The 18,784-nt window shown below is 46.9% G+C and overlaps 1 protein-coding gene across 1 annotated transcript in view; it reads left to right on the plus strand.

Annotated features, from left to right (window-relative positions):
* Positions 1–10,935, plus strand: part of TRAF3IP2 (TRAF3 interacting protein 2) — a 46,055-nt gene extending 35,120 nt beyond the window's left edge. The window contains exons 7-10 of the mRNA XM_010856596.1: positions 2,395–2,463; positions 3,526–3,642; positions 7,804–7,878; positions 10,378–10,935. Coding sequence (XP_010854898.1) covers positions 2,395–2,463; positions 3,526–3,642; positions 7,804–7,878; positions 10,378–10,524 — 408 coding nt within the window. The 3' untranslated portion in view covers positions 10,525–10,935. The remainder of the gene's footprint in view (positions 1–2,394; positions 2,464–3,525; positions 3,643–7,803; positions 7,879–10,377) is intronic.
* The last annotated feature ends 7,849 nt before the right edge of the window (positions 10,936–18,784 follow it).

Consider the following 18,784-nt stretch of genomic DNA (forward strand, 5'->3'; position numbering starts at 1 on the left):
TCCCACAGGCTGCTGCTGCTGCTGCTGCTGCTAAGTCGCTTCAGTCGTGTCTGACTCTGGGCGACCCCATAGACGGCAGCCCCCAGGCTCCCCCATCCCTGGGATTCTCCATGCAAGAACACTGGAGTGGGTTGCCATTTCCTTCTCCAATGCATGAAAAGTGAAAAGTGAAAGTGAAGTCGCTCAGTCGTGTCCGACCCTCAGTGACCCCATGGACTGCAGCCTTCCAGGCTCCTCCGTCCATGGGATTTTCCAGGCAAGAGTAGTGGAGTGGGGTGCCATTAGGGAGCCTAAACTGTCCTTTATTTCCTCAGTTGTGGAGGCTCATAGTATAAGATCAAGGTTTCAGCAGGGTTGGTTTCATTCTGAAATCTCTTCCTTGTCTTGTAGAGGACCGTCTTCTCCCTCTGTCTTCTCCTGGTCTTTCCTCTGGTCTTTCGTTATAGTCTCCTCTTATAAAGACACCAGTCATGCTGCATCAGGGCCCACCTATGAAACCCCTTTTACTTTAGTCACCTTTTAAAAGCCCTATATCCAAATACAGTCATAGTCTGGGACACAAGGGGTTAAGACATATATTGAAACATGAATTTGGAGGGACACAATTCAGCTCATAACAGTAGCTGGGTGGAAAAGTTGGCCTGACAGAAGCTGTATATCTTAGTAGATGTCTGGAGAGACCAGTGGAAGACCTCCAGCACATTGTTCCTTCCAGAATGTCTACCTCCATAGCAAGGAAGAATTGAGGTGCTGGGATAATAATAAGAATGACCATTTACTGAGGACTTATTTATGCCTGGCATTATGATATGCCTTTCCCACTCTAACTCATTATAATCCTCACAAGCACTCTAGGAAGTAGGTTTATTAACCACATACTACAAATGAAAATAGTAAGACTTAGAGAACTTCGGGAACATTTTCAAAGTCTTCCAAGTGGAAAGAGGAAAGCCATGCTGCCCGTCTCTTGTCAGCCCTGACATACATTGCTTCTCTCTCGTAAAACAGAAATGGATAACTGATGCAGTCTCAGAGAACTGGAAAGCCTCTCTCAAGGTTACCTAATGTAGTCATTGGCCATTGAACATTTTAAAGCAGGAATCATCCAAACCAAAAGGAAAGCCATTCCATCTTTTATGTTCCATCAGTTTAAAAATACATATTCTGAATTCATATTCTATATGTATCTGAGTTTGGTGTAGAACAGGATCTTGTTCCATAGGAAGCTTAGAACCTGGCTCAGGAGATAAGCCAGGCATCCTTGAGACATTCAGGAAATGAAAGAATGCCCTAATAATGTGTTCATTGTCCAGTACCATCAGTAGTCACAGTGGGGTAGAGTTCATTAAGGGGAGGAGGAGAAAGGCAGTATGTGGGGAGGATTCATAGAGAGGGGGGCTTGCACTGTGCTTTTATGGCGCAGGGAGCGCAAATGTGGAGAGTAGAATAGATGGGACATGTGTGGGGAAAAGACGTGACACTGGATCACGGACGCAGGGAAAGCTTGCTGAATGGCTGGAACCTGACTGGCCCTAAACGGCAGCATGACACTGAGGACAACTGACGTGGGAGCAGTGGGGCTGAATCAGATCACCCCTCTTCGGGACTCTCTCCCTGCATCACCATCCCTGTACACAATCCATCTTCCAATCAGGAGCACCTTGTGCAGACACACACTCCTCTCTGGCTGCAGGACAAGCCTGAGCCCAAGAAAGGGCTTGTTTGGGCTTCTGTAAAATGGAAAATAACTGGTTTTTCTCCCCTTCAAAAATTTGATATTTAATACCAGTCTTTTCAAGGCCCAAGAGTTCTACTTCCCAACTTTCATCATAAACCTTTCCCCCACTATCTCAATAATTGTTTTTGTGACTGTTTCTTGGATTTGCTTCAAGTTTCACACACTTTTTAAATATATAGGTCAAAACTGGATATAATACCATAATAATGACTTGGCTAATGCAAGCAAAGTGCCATGTTGTATCTCAGTACTTGCATACAACACATCCATTAAAATCCTCCAGAATCATGTTTGCCTTCAAATTACAGATATATATATATATATACACACACACATATATATATGTGCATATGTTTTGTGTATATATATAATGCATATGTTGCTGGCTTACATCCAACTTGATGGTCTACTATGTCTCTCAAATTTTTAAAACATAATTACTAATATTAAATACTCAAATGCCTACTAATCTTGAAATAGGAAACATTTTAAGAAAATTACATCTTGATTTTTAGACTTTCAGGCTCTTCTTTGCAAAAACACATTAGTGACTTTTTCAGCCTTAAATGTATACAGCCTCTTGTGCTTTCTCTTGCTTTGCATCTAGACAGAGCTTCTCATTAAGAGCCACTTTCCACATCTTTTTTTTCTTGTAGATTGACATATTTGAAGATAGAATCCGAGGCATTGATATCATTAAGTGGATGGAACGCTACCTTAGGGATGTAAGTACATTCCAAAATTCTGAGCTTGTTTGCTGGTGAGAAAGACAATTAGCTCGTGGAGTTATTTTATGAAAGAAGCACTGGCATACCCACCACGGCCAAAGCTGACCAAGTCCCAACAAAGCTTCCCTTGTTGGCAGCCGTGCAAAGACCTGGAAAGGATGGGGTCACCCTCCTGGACATGCACAGGCAGGAAATAACTGTCGAACCAGACACAGGTGGTTGATAATAATCAGAGCAAACAATTTTTTGACCAGAATAGGGAAGGAGGAAATGAAGGCGGGGAGTAGGGAGGGAGCAGCAGAATTCAATTTAATCTGAGGCCAGCACCAAGTGTTCTGCAGGATCAGACTGAAGAGGCTTCCTGGGCAGCTTCACAGGCAGGGCAGCACGCCGCCCACCCCCCACCCCAGACGCCCCCTCACAGCCTTGTGATTTGTTTTTCACGGACAGAATCTATACCCGCCACTGGGACACGTTGTGCTTTAACAAGATAGAAATTGATTGCCGCCAGCCTGTCCGCGTCAGCCGGGTGGGGGACAGAGTCTGAGCTGGCTGGGGTTTTGAGGCTTTTCCTTTTGTCTGCAGCCTGATGTTTGCTTTGTGCTGAAGGGTCTGCTCCTCCCGACTGGGCTAAGCGTCAGCGGCAAGCAGGGCAGTCAAGGGTGCAGTAACTGACAGCTTAGATCCCGCTGCCGGAGGGAGGCAGAACCTCTCTGCCACAATGCAGAGTTACTTAGTCATTCCGGGTTTCATTAGACCTTTATTAGTGATGGTTGTGGAAGATGGTGGGCAGAACCGCGTCCATTTAGGAGAGACTCTTGTGTTTGAAGGGAGCTGGGGTGGGAGACAGGGCTGTGGGGAGGGGAAAAGCGGGTGGGGAGCCAGGAGTCTGCCTGGGTTGGGGCCTCGCCTGTCACTTTCCGTGGATGGGGGCCGGCCCTCCACCCTGCAGTATATCAGAAGATGCTCACAGTCTTGCTGGCCGGTTTCCAGCCTGCCTTCCCCAAATGGACCACACGCCACACTTCCATAAACATGCTTTCTCCCTCTCATTAACAGAAGACAGTGATGATAATCGTAGCAATCAGCCCCAAATACAAACAGGATGTGGAAGGCGCTGAGTCGCAGCTGGACGAGGATGAACATGGCTTACATACTAAGTACATTCATCGAATGGTGAGTGATGAAACCACAGCACCTTGCCAGCCCTCGGAGTCGGGCTTCTGCTTCTGTGAAAGCCTGTCCTTCACTGGATACCCACTGAGGGTGGGGGCTGATGGTTGAAGAATGAGGCAGGAGAGGCGGGTGTTGGTTCTGGCTCCATCTACCTTGGGGACCTGGGGCAAGTCCCCACGCCTCTGGGACTCCGTGTTCCTTCTCAGTAACAGGGAGATTAATCTGTGATCTCTAAGTTTCAAGATTCGGGAAAGCAGAACTCTGCTGGTTTAATTGTTTACCCACAGATGTGAAGTCCTGGGAGGGCAGGAGACAGGGCTGTAAAGAGAGCAGGCTCCCTGCATCTGTGCCCAGTTCTGTCCTCTGCCTTTTCAGAGAGCCAGAGCAGCACATCCGAGAGGACACAGTGTAGTGTCAGGCAGCCCGTGTTCAAACCTGCCTTCCTCCTGTATCGGGTGTATGACCGTGGAAAGTGAAAGTGAGTCGCTCCACTGTATCTAACTCTTTGTGACCCAATGGATGGTAGCCTGCCAGGCTCCTCTGTCCATGGAATTCTCCAGGCAAGAATACTGGAGTGGGTTGCCATTTTCTTCTCCAGGGGATCTTCCTGACCCAGGGATCAAACCCAGCTCTCCTGTACTGCAGGAAGATTCTTTACCATTAAACCTCTTTGTGCTTCCATGTTACTATTCAAAAAATAGGTCACTAAAGAGGAGTGAAAAAGTTGGCTTAAAGCTCAACATTCAGAAAATGAAGATCATGGCATCTGGTCCCATCACTTCTTGGGAAATAGATGGGGAAACAGTGGAAACAGTGTCAGACTTTATTTTTCTGGGCTCCAAAATCATTGCAGATGGTGATTGCAGCCATGAAATTAAAAGATGCTTACTCCTTGGAAGGAAAGTTATGACCAACCTAGACAACATATTGAAAAGCAGAGATATTACTTTGCCAACAAATGTCCATCTAGTCAAGGCTATGGTTTTTCCAGTGGTCATATATGAATGTGAGAGTTGGACTGTGAAGACAGCTGAGCACCGAAGAATTTATGCTTTTGAACTGTGGTGTTGAATAAGACTCTTGAGAGTCCCTTGGACTGCAAGGAGATCCAACCAGTCCATTCTGAAGGAGATCAGCCCTGGGATTTCTTTGGAAGAAATGATGCTGAAGCTGAAACTCTAATACTTTGGCCACCTCATGTGAAAAGTTGACTCATTGGAAAAGACTCTGATGCTGGGAGGGATTGGGAGCAGGAGGAGAAGGGGACGACAGAGGATGAGATGGGTGGATGGCATCACCGACTCGATGGACATAAGTTTGAGTTAACTCCAGGAGTTGGTGATGGACAGGGAGGCCTGGCGTGCTGTGATTCATGGGGTCGCAAAGAGTCGGACATGACTGAGCGACTGAACTGAACTGAACTGAACAGTATTGTTGTGAAGATTAGGTGAAATAAAGTCTGTAGAGCATAAGGCCTAGATCAGATGCTCAGTCAAGGGAAAGTATGGTTCTAGTTCATGATAGATCAGCAACACCTGAACTCTGGGGGCCTGGTCAAACTAAAACCAGCAGAGGAACCAAACAGGAAGTTAGACTTAGCATCTGACAGAACATTCTGGCTGAAAATATCATCCAGCTTTGAAACGGACTGTGTTACGGGCAAGCAGCCTCCCTGCTTTCTGTGATCATACTGACCTTTGAGGAGACAGCACCTGCTTGACTGGGATGCCAGACTAGGCTTGTGACGGTCACACTCTCCTGTGAAGCCACCCTTGTGCCCATACCTGCTGGGCACCTCCCCCAGAGCTGTCTGCCTTCCTCGGGCTTGTTTACCAAGGATTCTGAGACTTAAAAAGGCTTGAAACTCACTGGACTAGAACTTGTAAGCTCCATTTCAGCTTGAACATTCCACAAGGCGGGGAAGGCCCCTGGAATGGGCATAAAAGTTCCCTGATTCAGACAGGAAGATGGGACAGGAAGCAGAAGTGGCTCAGATGGAATAAGTAAGCAGCACAGGGCACCAGGGGGTCAGGAGGGGCAAGGACATGCAGCTTTAACTCAAGGGAAGTGGACTGAAATCCTGTGGCTCAGGAGGAGCATAGGAAAAAGGCAGGCTGGATGCGTGGATATCCCCATCTGGTTCTTCAGAGTCTCTGGTTCCTCTTCTACCAAGTGCTGACCCCTTACTTGAGCTCACAATCAACCCAAAGTAAAAGCCAAGGCAAGGTGGGGAGGTCAGAGAGTAAGATGAGTATCCCTCTTATTTCATTCTTACCCAGCCTGGCAGCCCCCGGGTGGAGCCCAGAGAGGGTTACTGTTTCTGCCCTAAAAGGTCACAGCTGGCTCTAGGTGCTATCCCCCTTCACTGTCTGCCAAAGCACTTCATGGCCCCAAAGCACTCCATCTCTAGGAACTGCCAGTCCCCCGGCCGTCAGCTCATGTGTGTGTTGAGGGCCCCAGGTCGCTGCCAGTTCCCCAGGAAACCTGTCAAGCTCTGCTGGTGTGTGGTGTCGCCTGGCAGTAATAGGCAGCTGAACCTTGGAGCTTGTCTGACAGTGCCCAGCCGTGAACCAGACTGATTCCAAACTCCGTTTCTTGCAACAACAATGTCTCAGGCCCTTCCTCATCAGTGGAGGGGTCGAAGAGGCCAGATAGGAAAGTGCCTTTCTGCCCAGCTGGCTGACCTCCTGGTCCCCTCCAAGCAGCAGAAAACTCCAGGGCAGAGGGGTCAAACAAACCCCGGAATAACTGCATTCTAGAGCCAACAGCTTCCCAGAAGGTCTATCTCTGGAAACATGAGAGAGAATGAAAGTGCTGTCACTGGGGTAGCCTAGTAGACAAGCAAAATTTTACAGGATGCAGTGTCCTGGGAGTCAGAGACTGAGTCCAGTTCTTCACGTTTATCTTACAAGCGCTGTGCCCTTCCTCTCGTTGGTGCTTTTAAGTCCACCGCTCTAGCGCCCTTTTAAAATAGGCTTTTGGGGTTATCTTCTGATTTTTAACAGGAGGTTATTCTGAGAAAACACCTCCTGGAAGGTGTGTGTGTGTGTGTTTATAAGGGGGTTTCTATGGTGATTTCAGTCGTTACCACTGTCACTTTCCTCTCGTTTTTGTTTTTATTCCCACGCATGGTGAAGGTTTCTCAGTTATAAAATTCAGTTGGAAGATGAGATAGTTGGGAACATGTAATTCCTCATCTCCTTTGTCATCAGATGACTGAAAGCTTTGTGCTGGTCACAGGATTCGGAAGACTCTTAACTCCTCTCATGCTGAAATTTCTGGTTTTGATCCAGTTCTTGGCAGCTAGATCTTTTGGGGGTCGCTGCTATGTCAGAGTGGTGCGGGGAACCTAAGGCTTGGCAGATGGAGCTCATCTTATTGACCTCCAGCTTCGCTTCCCTCACCCTCCCTGGCCCCCTGCATTCCTAACCAGTCCCAGCCCCCAAACATTCCTTCACACCTCCAGACATTTGCTCATATACTATTTCCTTTGCTGAAGCCGTCCTTCCCCCACCTCCCTCCATTTTCCCTACCTGAGCAAATTCTTCTTTGCTTTTAGTATCCAAATGACACCTCCCTTGTAACTCCTTCAAACCACTGATGTAGAAAAGGATGGCCCCCGTTGGGCTACCACAGCAATTTGTTCATACTTTTCACACTCTACTGTGGTCGGTAATTTTCCTTTCTGCCTGCTCAGTAAGCTGCTGGCTTTATAGCTGTGGTACCTGGTAAACTGGTCCTCAGGAAAAAAAAAAAAAAGGAGGGGGAATCCTGATTTGTAGCATTTGTCCATTTCCATGGTACAAATACGCTCACAGGACTGACTTCAAACTACCACTGTGAAGTCACTGAACACAGACTTGGGAAGAGATGCACACCAGCCTTCTGTGAACTGCTGTGCGGCAGCTCAGCACACCTCGGAAAGTATCCTAGTCTTTGAAACCCCAAGTCTAACACAGAGCTTGACTCTTAATAGGCTTTCAATACGTGATTGATGAATGGGCAAAAGGCGTGGATGTGTGATGGACAGCTTAAAATTAGGAGTGTGTGGCACTGACAGAAAGCAGAACAAAAATCCCATGTGGGCTTGCATGATGGTGAGAACCATTAATTTCTCGTCCTCAGTCCTGAAATTAAACCTTCAAGTGTGTTCTGTTCCAGATGCAGATTGAGTTCATCAAACAAGGAAGCATGAACTTCAGATTCATCCCTGTGCTCTTCCCAAATGCCAAGAAGGTAAATGAACAAACGAGTCTTTAAGTCCAGCTTTGGTTTAAAATCTCCAGGATTTTAAGTGGGAAACCCTGTCAGCTCTTTATCAATCCTTCGAGATAGCAGTGTTGCCAGAAAGATCAACAAGTTGTAGCACTCGGTGAAGAAGCCTGAATCAGGAAGATTTTAAAGCTTTATCTGATAGACCATCGCTGTCCTAATTGTTCAAACAGCCATTACACACAAAGAAGTAGTTTGTGTTTTTAGCCCATGAGATGAAAAGAGGCTGTTCATCTGATACTTCTTATCTCTTGTACATAAAAGTCAAGATGTGAGCATTTTTGGCTGGCTGTTGCACGGAAATGTTTTGTTGAACATAGCTCAGTGCTCAAAGCTGTAGAATACAGGAATTAAACCTACACAGTTACCAAAGGGAACTTTGCTGTGGCTCATAGGAGGGATTGTGTTCACTAGAAGGGCAGGCCAGCGGATTTGGAGAACAGGGACGAAAAACATCTGAGAGCCTGTGCCAGGCTTGGAGAAGTGATGGCAGCTGTGTAGTGAAGGTCTTGGGAGCCAGATCCCAGCACCCTGAGCTCAGGCCCAACCCTACCCTGGAGTATCCCTGGATGTCAGGACTGCATTGAGACTCCTGCCCTGGATAAAGGAGGGACCAGTTTATGGGACCAGGACCCCTGGGCTGGCCCAGTTCACAACGTGCCCGACAGCGTGCTCCTGTCCCTTGCCCAGCCTCTGACTGCTCTCAGTGCACGATCTCCTTCCTCATTGTGCTGTGTCCACTTTGACTCTGTACCAGCCATCCTCTGCTCTGCCATCAAAGAGGAACATCCGAAATGTAGATCTGATCTATCTGTCTCCAGCTTAGAAGTTTTGTGGTGGGTTTCCTACCGACTACAGATCGCGTTCATCTTCCTTGTATGGCATACGAGGCCCTTAAGAAGAGGGCTCTGCCTGCCCACTCAGCTTTCTGCCTTGCCACTGTGCACACAGATGACACTGCGCCCTGGTCACTGTGGGCCGTTGCAGGTGTCCTGCCACATGCCACGTGCTTACTGGGTCTTTGCACTTGTGTTCTCGCTGCTTGCAGCGCCCTCCCCTGACTTGTCTGTCTGGTGAGCTCTCACTTAGCCCTCTAGCACCCAATCTCTTCTTAGCCTTTCCTGACTGCTCCCCCTTCATGCCCAAAATATTGAACAGTCCTTCTCTTGAGAGTACCTGGAGTCAACAACAGTATGTGGCTGGGGGTGGGAGTGTTGGGAGTAATTGTTTAGAATTACTGGAGCTTGGCGACAGAAAAAAGCAGACCCACTTTTAGCTGGTTTTGTTAATGTTTTTTAAACTTCTTCCAACAATCCTCTTATTACCCACACTCAGGGCAGACTGCTCCCATCTACCTGTCCCCTTGGCATGCTACTGCCTGGAGAATAGTTACATTTTGACTCCGTCATAAGACTATGAACTCCTCAAGGCAGTAACTGTGTCTTTTTTTAAGAAAATGTTTGTTTGGCTGCACTGGGTCTTAGCTGTGGGCTCAGTAGTTGCCCTACGGCATGTGAGATCTTAGTTCTCCGACCAGGGGTCAAAGCTGGCTCTGCAAAGCTTCCTCACTCTACTGTTTCACATCTTCACTTGTTTTCTCAGTGAGACCTTTCCCTGTGTGTTCAGTCTCTCAGTTGCGTCCAACTCTTTGCGACCCTTGGACCCCAGGGGAGCCTGGCGGGCTACAGGCCGTGGGTCTCAAAGAACTGTACACGACTGAGCAACTGAAAACATGCAAGGAGAGATCTCACTAGAAAACAAGTAAAGTAGAGTGAGGAAGCTTTGCGGAGACCTTTCCCTAATGCCTGACTTAAAACCACAGCTGTTTCGTCCCTGCCCAGCACTCCCTACCCCTTTTACTCTGTTCTATTTTTCTCCACGGCCTGCATTGCCATCGAACACACTATACCTCTGCGTCATCTGTCTGCCCCCAACAGAATGTCCACTCCCTGAGGGCAGTCTGAAACCGCGCTCTCTTCGATCCCTGGCTAACAGGTTCGGCTTTTGTCGGATTGCTGGGATCTGCGGTGGGGGAACCTCCTTCTGCGGGTCAGACCTGGGGCCGGAGTGAAAGGATAATGAGTTGGATGAATGCCCACAGCCTTGGCACACTTCTGCCGGAGCCACTGGGGAATTCACGTGGCTCTGTGTGACCGCTGTCCTACCCCTCTCAGGGGAGGGTGGTGAAAAGCATGCTGAAAGGCGAAGGGCAGGTAGCCTGGGAGACTGATGGGACATGCCGTGCACATGTGCTTTCTGTAATGAGCTACACAGCTGGCACCCGGAGCCAAGAGCATTTCACACGCAAACCCCTCCCGAAAGCAAAACAGCATAGCCCCCAGGAGAGTTTAGCAGGAGATGCCTGCGAAGGGAAAATCGCGGATGCTGGGGAACTGAGCTGGGATCTGGAATCCAGGTTTTTCTCTAATGGCTTTTGCTTCTGTCATTCTCTCCCTGCCCTAGGAGCATGTGCCCACCTGGCTTCAGAACACTCACGTCTACAGCTGGCCCAAGAATAAAAAGAACATCCTTCTGCGGCTGCTCAGAGAGGAGGAGTACGTGGCTCCTCCCCGAGGGCCTCTGCCCACCCTTCAGGTGGTCCCCTTGTGACCCCGCACCCCCACCCCCAGATTACAGCTCCTGTGGCTGAGGCCGGCTGGCAGCATTCAGGGCTGTTGTTTTCTGTCCTTCCTCGAGGGACCTTCCAACCCCAGGAAACCTGTTCTGCAGGGGCCGCTTCCTCCTGAGACCTTGAAGGACCTTGTCTTTGAGATGGAGGCCATGACTGTTCTGCATTCCCTGCTTCTTAAACCCGCCACCGTGCACGTTCCCCCAACACTCTGAGTATCCAGAATGGGCCCTCAGCACCCAGCACGTAGATAATACAAGTGACGTGACTGTAAACACCAGCGACCGCAAACACTGTCCGCTTAGGGCAACATTTCTGAGTTCGCCAGACGCTGTGTGTCCTCAGACCAAACTGATTCATGTACAAATAATAAAAGGTTTGCTCTTTTGTAAAACTGTGTTTCACTTATCTCAAAGGAGATAGATGTATATTAATTTTTATGGGCAGTTGCTTCCGGGGACATCGATAAATCTACTTCAGTATAACATTAGACCAATGTAACAGACTGCTTTGTATTAAAAGATGAAGGCCAGATAGTTAAGCATCCTCTTTTAACTTCATCTTGAAAGTTTTATTCCTTCAGTAGAACTTTATAAAAATACGACTTTGTACCACATACTACCATGATCCTAAGTAAAATCACAGCTCATAAGGCCCGGGCTACATATATCAGAATGTCTGTGAACTGCATGAAGAGACAGGGGGACGTACAGTGCAGGCTAGAATTGTGGTTTGGGAGACCTGAGTTCTAGTCTTGGGTCTGCCACTAACTAGCTATGGTTTCATGCCACATGGCCTGAGGGATGGTTCCCTGTTCAGGGATCAGACCTGTGCCCTCACAGTGAAAGTGCCAAATCCTAACCCCTAGGCCACCAGGGATCTCCCGTGACACTAGCTGTGTGACCTTAAGCAAGTCCTTTTCTGAAAAACCAGAGATTCATTTCTATAATTATGTGGACAAAAATATTCCTAATGATCCTAAAAGGTTTAAAGCCTAGAACCTAAGTTATAAATACTCTTGAGGAGTGACCGAGTTTTCATTTTCATAATAATCTCCTAAGGGACTGAAATTACATTTTCTCAACAGGGATATTTTCTTCTTTTTAAAACACCTTCAACAGTACCTTCACATGAATAATACCTTGCTCATCTGGTCTCCGGAGAAGGCAATGGCACCCCACTCCAGTACTCTTGCCTGGAAAATCCCATGGACAGAGGAGCCTGGTAGGCTGCAGTCCATGGGGTCGCTAAGAATTGGACACGACTGAGCGACTTCCCTTTCACTTTTCACTTTCACACATTGGAGAAGGAAATGGCAACCCACTCCAGTGTTCTTGCCTGGAGAATCCCAGGGACGGGGGAGCCTGGTGGGCTGCCGTCTATGGAGTTGCACAGAGTCGGACACGACTGTAGTGACTTAGCAGCTTAGCATCTGGTGTCCACAGAAAGCATACGCAGCACACCCATATATGAAATATATATATATATACATATATGTATGTGTATGAATATATATAGTATATATAGTCTACTACACAGAACAAGGTGAAATTAATTATGGTCCAAGATAATAAGCCGGTATGAAGACTTTTGGCAGGGCTGAGAGCCACTGCTTCCTCTTCTCTGTCTAACCTCTTTGTTGCTGTTGTTTAGTCACATAATCGTGTCCAACTCTTTGCAGCCCATGGACTGCAGCATACCAGGCTTCCCTGTCCTTCACCATCTTCCGGAGTTTGCTCAAACTCATGTCCCTTGTCGATGATGCCATCCAATCATTTCATCCTCTGTCATTCCCTTCTCTTCTTGCCTTCAATCTTTCCCAGCATCACTGTCTTTTCCAATGAGTCGGCTCTTTGCATCAGTGGCCAAAGTATTGGAGTTTCAGCTTCAGCATCAGTCCTTCCAATGAATATTCAGGGTTGATTTCCTTTAGGATTGACTGGTTTGATCTCCTTGCAGTCCTAACCTCTTAAACAAGGCTAAATTGTATTACAATATAGTTCAACCCTTATATGTCACCATGAACGTGAAAGTCGCTCAGTTGTGTCCAACTCTTTGCAACCCCATGGACTATATACAGTCCATGGTATTCTCTAGGCCAGAATACTGGAGTGGGTAGCCTTTCCCTTCTCCAGGGAATCTTCTCAACCCAGGGATCGAACCCAAATCTCCCATATTACAGGAGGATTCTTTACCAGTTGAGCCACAAGGGAAGTCCTAGAACACGGAGTGGATGGCCTAGCCCTTCTCCAGTGGATCTTCCCGACCCAGGAATAAAACCAGGGTCTCTTGCATTGTAGGCGAATTCTTTACAACTGAGCTATCAGTGAAGCCCATACGTCACCATAGGAAAGAAAAATATTTATCAATTGGAAATAAGGAATTTTGCTGATGAATTACAAAGAACACTAGTTTTCTTTACATTATAACCTACATGTCTACTGTGTACAGTGAATGTCTTTGTTTTTAAAACTAGGAAAAGAAAAGCTCATATACTGGAAGTCCTCGTTCCTAAGACTCTATGAGTACCTTTAGCATCATAGCATTTGAGACCTGATAAAACTGATGTGCTTGTTTAATTAACTCAAATTGCCTGGAAAACACCCCACACACAAACGTTAAATCTTCTTTCTCTCCTTTTATTATCTTTTTTTTTGGAGGTGACAGCATCATCAAGGATTCTACACACAGTTGTAAAAAAAAAAAAAAAGGCATCAGCAAGGATTACTCTGAAATGTTTCTAGTTTGCGGAGGTTTAATAGTGTGATGTTATTACCTTTCCTTCTCTTTGGAGACCTGTCGTGAGCCCTCAGCCACTATTTCTCCCCCTAGGTGAATGATGAGGGAAGGTCCCTCGTGTTCCACAAATAGTCATTAAAGTGTTACAGCTGGTAGCACTGGTAATGAAAACACACACACACACAACAAAAAGGGTGCACACACCCACACAACAACTAGCCAAGTGATGGGTATTTGACCCCTGGAGTTTCTATGACATCTGATAGAAACATCAGAGGAATTACAGCAACTATTTTAGAGCACCGACACAGAGATTAACACTTGGTTTATTTAGACACTACCCTGGTCGAAGTGGGGTAGGTCTGACTCAATAAAAAAACCTCTTAGCCTCAAGGCTTTGTTCAGACCTGACCTGAATATTTAAAATGTAATGTTTAGGGAGTTCCCTGGTGATCCAGTGGTTAGGACTCCCCTCTTTCACTGCTGTGAACCCAGGTCCAATCCCTGGTTGGGGAACTAAGATCCCACAAGCTGCACGGTGGCCAAAAAACAACAAACTTTTAAATATTTTAAATGTAATTTTTAATTTCAGTGACTAGTTCCAAAGCATCTGTTTAACTTCCGTATTATTCAAAGACATCTCAGTTCATGGCTATAGTCAAAAGTATTAGACTACAGTCAAAGTCTTTCTCAGCTCAGTGCTCAGAAAAATTGTCGATACCCTTTTTCTTTGCTTCCTATTAAATAAGTCACCTATTTAAAGACTGGGTTTTTCTCAGAGTCATGTCAGCAAGAGAGGCAAGCTCTCCATTTTGAACATTCCAGAACTTGGTTCATGATGTTTTGCCAATAGCATTCTTCTCAACCTCAGTCACTTCATCAACCTCCTCATCCACTTTGCCAAATGCCCCACTGCCACCATCAAGTTTGCCAAATGAATTGCAAAGCCCTGTGATCACTGGGAAATAATCCAGAAAGTCCCTCAAAACACAGGATCTTTCTGTTTCTTCTTAATTAACCAAGAAGAATCAGGGAGACCCACCTCCTAGTGGCAAATGAAAGAGAAGGAAGGTGAGACTGTGGGAAAATGTCCCACGAAGAACAAATGCTTCTTCTCTTGAAGAATCATGCAGTATTTTTCAAGATAAATAGTTCTGTCCAGGCCCACCAACCAATAAACAACCACCCAAACCAAAAAGGATGAATGAAATCACCAATATAAGTTTAATTCTTGTATCATTTATTCCTGCCCTGGAGTCTTCGGTCTGGAAAGGACCTAAAACTCACGCACCTCTGCAGTTTTGTTTTATGCATGAAAAAAATGGGGTACAGAGAAACCGTGGCTCCACCAAAGCCTCATCCTCAGGCTAGAAGCCAGAGACCTTGGCTGCCCATCTGCAGACATTTATTCTGTGAACCTAGAACTTTTCTAGGGTTTGAAGGTAGATTTATTCAGCAAATGACCCTGTATCTCCTAGAGGTAAACTGAGCCTCAAGAACATAGGAGGCCTGAGGGAAGCTGCACCTCGGTGGCTGAAGGAATAAATGATCACGTTGCAACTTGTTCTGTGGGAAATTCTTTGGGGGATTAATTATGGTTGTGATTACACGGAGTGTGACTTTTCTTGAAGTCGCTTGGCATATTTATTTCATCCTGCTAGTCCAGGAAACTGAGGCACAGTTGAAAAGACCTTGACACCTTCCAGAAGCCTACAGACAAAGCCTGCTAGGAGATTGGTTTCTTTTTGTTGTATCTGTCAATTTCCAAAACAACAACAAAGCAAAGGTTTTTATTTTTTACTACTGTGATAGTCATCTTGCCCTCCGTCCTTTTTTTTTTTTTTGCCTCTCCCCTCTTCTGATTCTATGAGTGACCCTGGTTGGAGTGATACATAACTGTTTGGAACACCTGCACTACCTTTCAGATGAAGCAATGAGAAATGGATGGGTCTGGCTACCTCTCCTGTGGGTAGCGGGGAGGCTTTGGGAAGAGATGAACGTCAACAACATAAAGGAGCCCGGCTCATTCAATACAGCTGGCATTTGGGAGGGCCTGGTGCCCAGGCAGGACAGCATGTTCCTAACGTCATACTGATTTGTTTCATTTTCTGTTGCAAAAGGCTTTCAGACAGAATCATGAGATGCTGGTGGGAGGCTTTCAAAGACCCTGGGCAGTCACATGCTGCCAACCCACCCACATGTGCCACAGCCCCTCCATCTGTGCCACGCTTTTACTCCCAAATCTTTAGCCTCAAGCCAAGCAGGTGGGACCTGCAAGGGGGATGCTCAGTGTAGTTCAGCTCTCTATTGAATTTCCCAAGGACCGTCTGAGTCTGGGGCTTGGTTACACTTACACAGGTGTTTAGGAAGTGATATTTGAGCCTTTGCTAAACAATGGAAGTCTAGGATCGGCATCTACCTGGGCAAAGGTGACCATGGTCTGGACCTGCCTGCTCTTTTCCAGAAACACTTGTATGGAAGGAGTAGTTGCAGCCCCTGTCTCTTAGAACCTGTGAACTAAGACCAGGAGGGCACACGCTTCTTGTCCTTTGCCTGACCTCCCTTGGTTCCCTTCACCAGGAAGGTGCTGATGGTAGATGGCAGCGGGGGAGAGAGAGAGGGAGGGCGAGAGAACTCATGCCTGATGGATCCCATTAGGCTTAGTGTGCAAAGCAAGTTGAGATGAAGTAGCTGCTCTGGTATGCGGCCAAAACTGCTGTTCTATTTTTAATCCCTCCCGCGTGCTTCTCAACCCCGCATTGTACACCCGGGCACCTGGATCGGCAGCGAGACAGGGAACTGAGCCACTCGTTTGTAAAGCTGGAAGGAAGGAGGCCATTGATGCGGGGCTTGTTTATCGCTGACAGGGAAGGGGGAGCTGGAATGTTAATGAGGACGGCTCTCTGAAGCATGCCTTCATGGTGAGCTAGGAGTTCAAAGGAGGAGGCAGGCTCAGTCCTGTGCCCAGCAAATGTGAACCGTTGATAGAGGGGAGAAATCAATTATGCTGTCGCAGGCCTCATGTCATTGTGCTGGAGTTGTTAGGAAAGGTAGGACAAGGACCAGATCTCAAAAGGAAACAAAGCCACATGGCCTTGAAGTATAACGAGTTTGCCATGGCAACTGATGGAAATGAGCCTCCGGGGCCCTGAGCAGGTGTGTTATCTTACAGAATAAACAGACTTCTCTCACTCCCAGGTTTTTATAATAAAACCTGTGTTTGGATTACTTTCCCCTCCTCTTTGTTACTGGGAGAAGCTGGCTGTTGCTCAATCAGCCCAAGGCTCTGGTGAGCGAAATGTAATCAGTGTTATCAAAAGGGCTGTTTTTGAAAAGCTGGCACTCGGCTTGGCCACCAGCCTCATCGCTGAGCAGCAGCTGGGCTACAGGTACCTGTCTGGCCTTTGCCACCTTCCAGGTGATGTCTGGCCCAGAAATCTGCCCGTTCACGTGTTCAACGGTATGATGGGGAGGTGGGGCTCTCATGCTGGCGGCAGTCAAAAGCTGCAATCTTCCAGGGAGAGGAGAAATGTGTTTAGGTGAGTCTGGGACCTGACCAGTTTTCAGCATCTTGCATTATCTGGGATATGGGCCAAGGGTTCCTTGAGTTCAGGGATTAACTGATTCTATCTCCCAGTCTGTTGCTATAACAAAGTTCAGTTACTCAGAAACTTGCAGAGAGCTGCTGTTTCTCTGAGCTTTAAATCAATCTGAGATGGGGTCTGAGGTGACAGATTCTCATGTCCAAAATGTACACAAAATATGGAGATTTTGTAAAACCCTCCTAAATCAGAAAGAAAAGTTGACACTGTATTGTTCCAAGGCCAAAACCAACACAGCAGGATGGTCCTATTTTCATTGCTCTCACTTTGTGACTAAAGGAAAACTTCCATTCTGGCTTCAAATTGAGTTTCAAAACAAGATGCTCAAGAGTTTCATAACAGGCTCTTAGGACAGGGACAATTCTATACTGAAAGTGAAGTTAGTTGCTCAGTCGTGTCTGACTCTTTGTGACCCCATGGACTGTAGCCCACCAGGTTCCTCTGTCCACGGAATTCTCCAGGCAAGGATACTGGAGTGGGTTGTCATTCCCTTCTCCAGGAGATCTTCCCAACCCAGGGATCGAACCTGGGTCTTCTTCATTGCAGGCAAATTCTTTACCATCTGAGCCACCAGGGAAGTCCAGTTTTACACTAGGTTTGGGCAAAACATCCAACCCAAGAAGAATTGTGCCACCAGGTGTGTCCAAAACTCTCAGGCAGGAGTTACTGCTCCACAGCACTACCCTGCACCCCCTGCTTCTTTCCTCCAATAAGATGGCCCACATCAGCTCCTGCCCCTCTGTAGAGACCTATCCCCCCTGCTGCCCCTCCATGCATCGCCTGATCTTTAAGCTTGGTAAGAAAAAAATGGCCTGAAGAATGGATTTAAGCTATGGTATCAGTGTGGAAACGATTTCATGCACAAACCCTCTCAGGCAAAGTGGCATCACCAAGGCCAGGCACTAAACCATGCTGGGAGGTAGGCTTAAGGGAGGGGGCATTCCCATATTCAAACATTTGAAATTCAAGATTCTAAACTAGGTCTTTGGAGACCAGCATATACTTATTCTTTGAAAAGACACACAAAGCGGAAGTTTCTGATAACCCAGTGTGAGCATGGGCGTTCTGATGCATCATGTTACCATTTCTAATGAAACTGTCCTGCAAAAGCTAAACCAGAAGGGTCAGGGGTGTGGTGGGGGGATGGGGAGGTTTAAGCAGCAGTCACAGATCAGCAACCAACCTCCAATTACTTATTAAATGCCTACTATGTGCAGGGGGCTCTGCTTGGCACAAGGATTGGTGAGACATGCTGTTGCCCTCCAACTATTTAAAATCTAACTGAGGAGCTAGGCCATCCTGTGAGAAGAGAAAACCCAAGGCAGCATACAGTAGAAGCTGAGCAAGTTGGACCACCTGGTCCCTTTTCCCTGGTCCTCATATGACCCGGGACTGAGCTCTCACTTATGCAGTTTCAAGGGCAGATCTTCAAAGAAGTGTGAGATTGGAGATTTTTCCTAATAAATAGGAGATGTGCTCACTCCTCCTAAACACATACACCTTTTAGATTATAATATTCAGAGTCCCTATAAATCACCATGTAAATGAGATCTGAGTTAGGAGACAGAATGTAAGAAATGGGAAAATATAAAAATGCATCACAGAGTGTGCACATCAAGCCAATAAATGACAGTGCAGCCCACAGGGCATATATCAGTCCTCTGTAAAGAGCAGCCTAGACACACGCCTCAAGGAGGACCAGGCAGCACTGTAGGCAGTGGCAAGGTGAGAAAGTGCTATTTACATCTGGGGGTTGGGGGAGAGACCTAGCTGGTGCTGGGATCACCTTAGAGAGAGCAAAGGGATTCATGCACTCTGTTGGGTAGGGTGTAGAGAATGTTTGAAGTTGATCCTATCAGCTAAATATACAAATAACTGAGCCAGAGAGCAGAGAATGATA

Source organism: Bison bison, unplaced genomic scaffold, assembly GCF_000754665.1.
Source record: "Bison bison bison isolate TAMUID 2011002044 unplaced genomic scaffold, Bison_UMD1.0 scf7180017864373, whole genome shotgun sequence".
Taxonomy (NCBI): domain Eukaryota; kingdom Metazoa; phylum Chordata; class Mammalia; order Artiodactyla; family Bovidae; genus Bison; species Bison bison.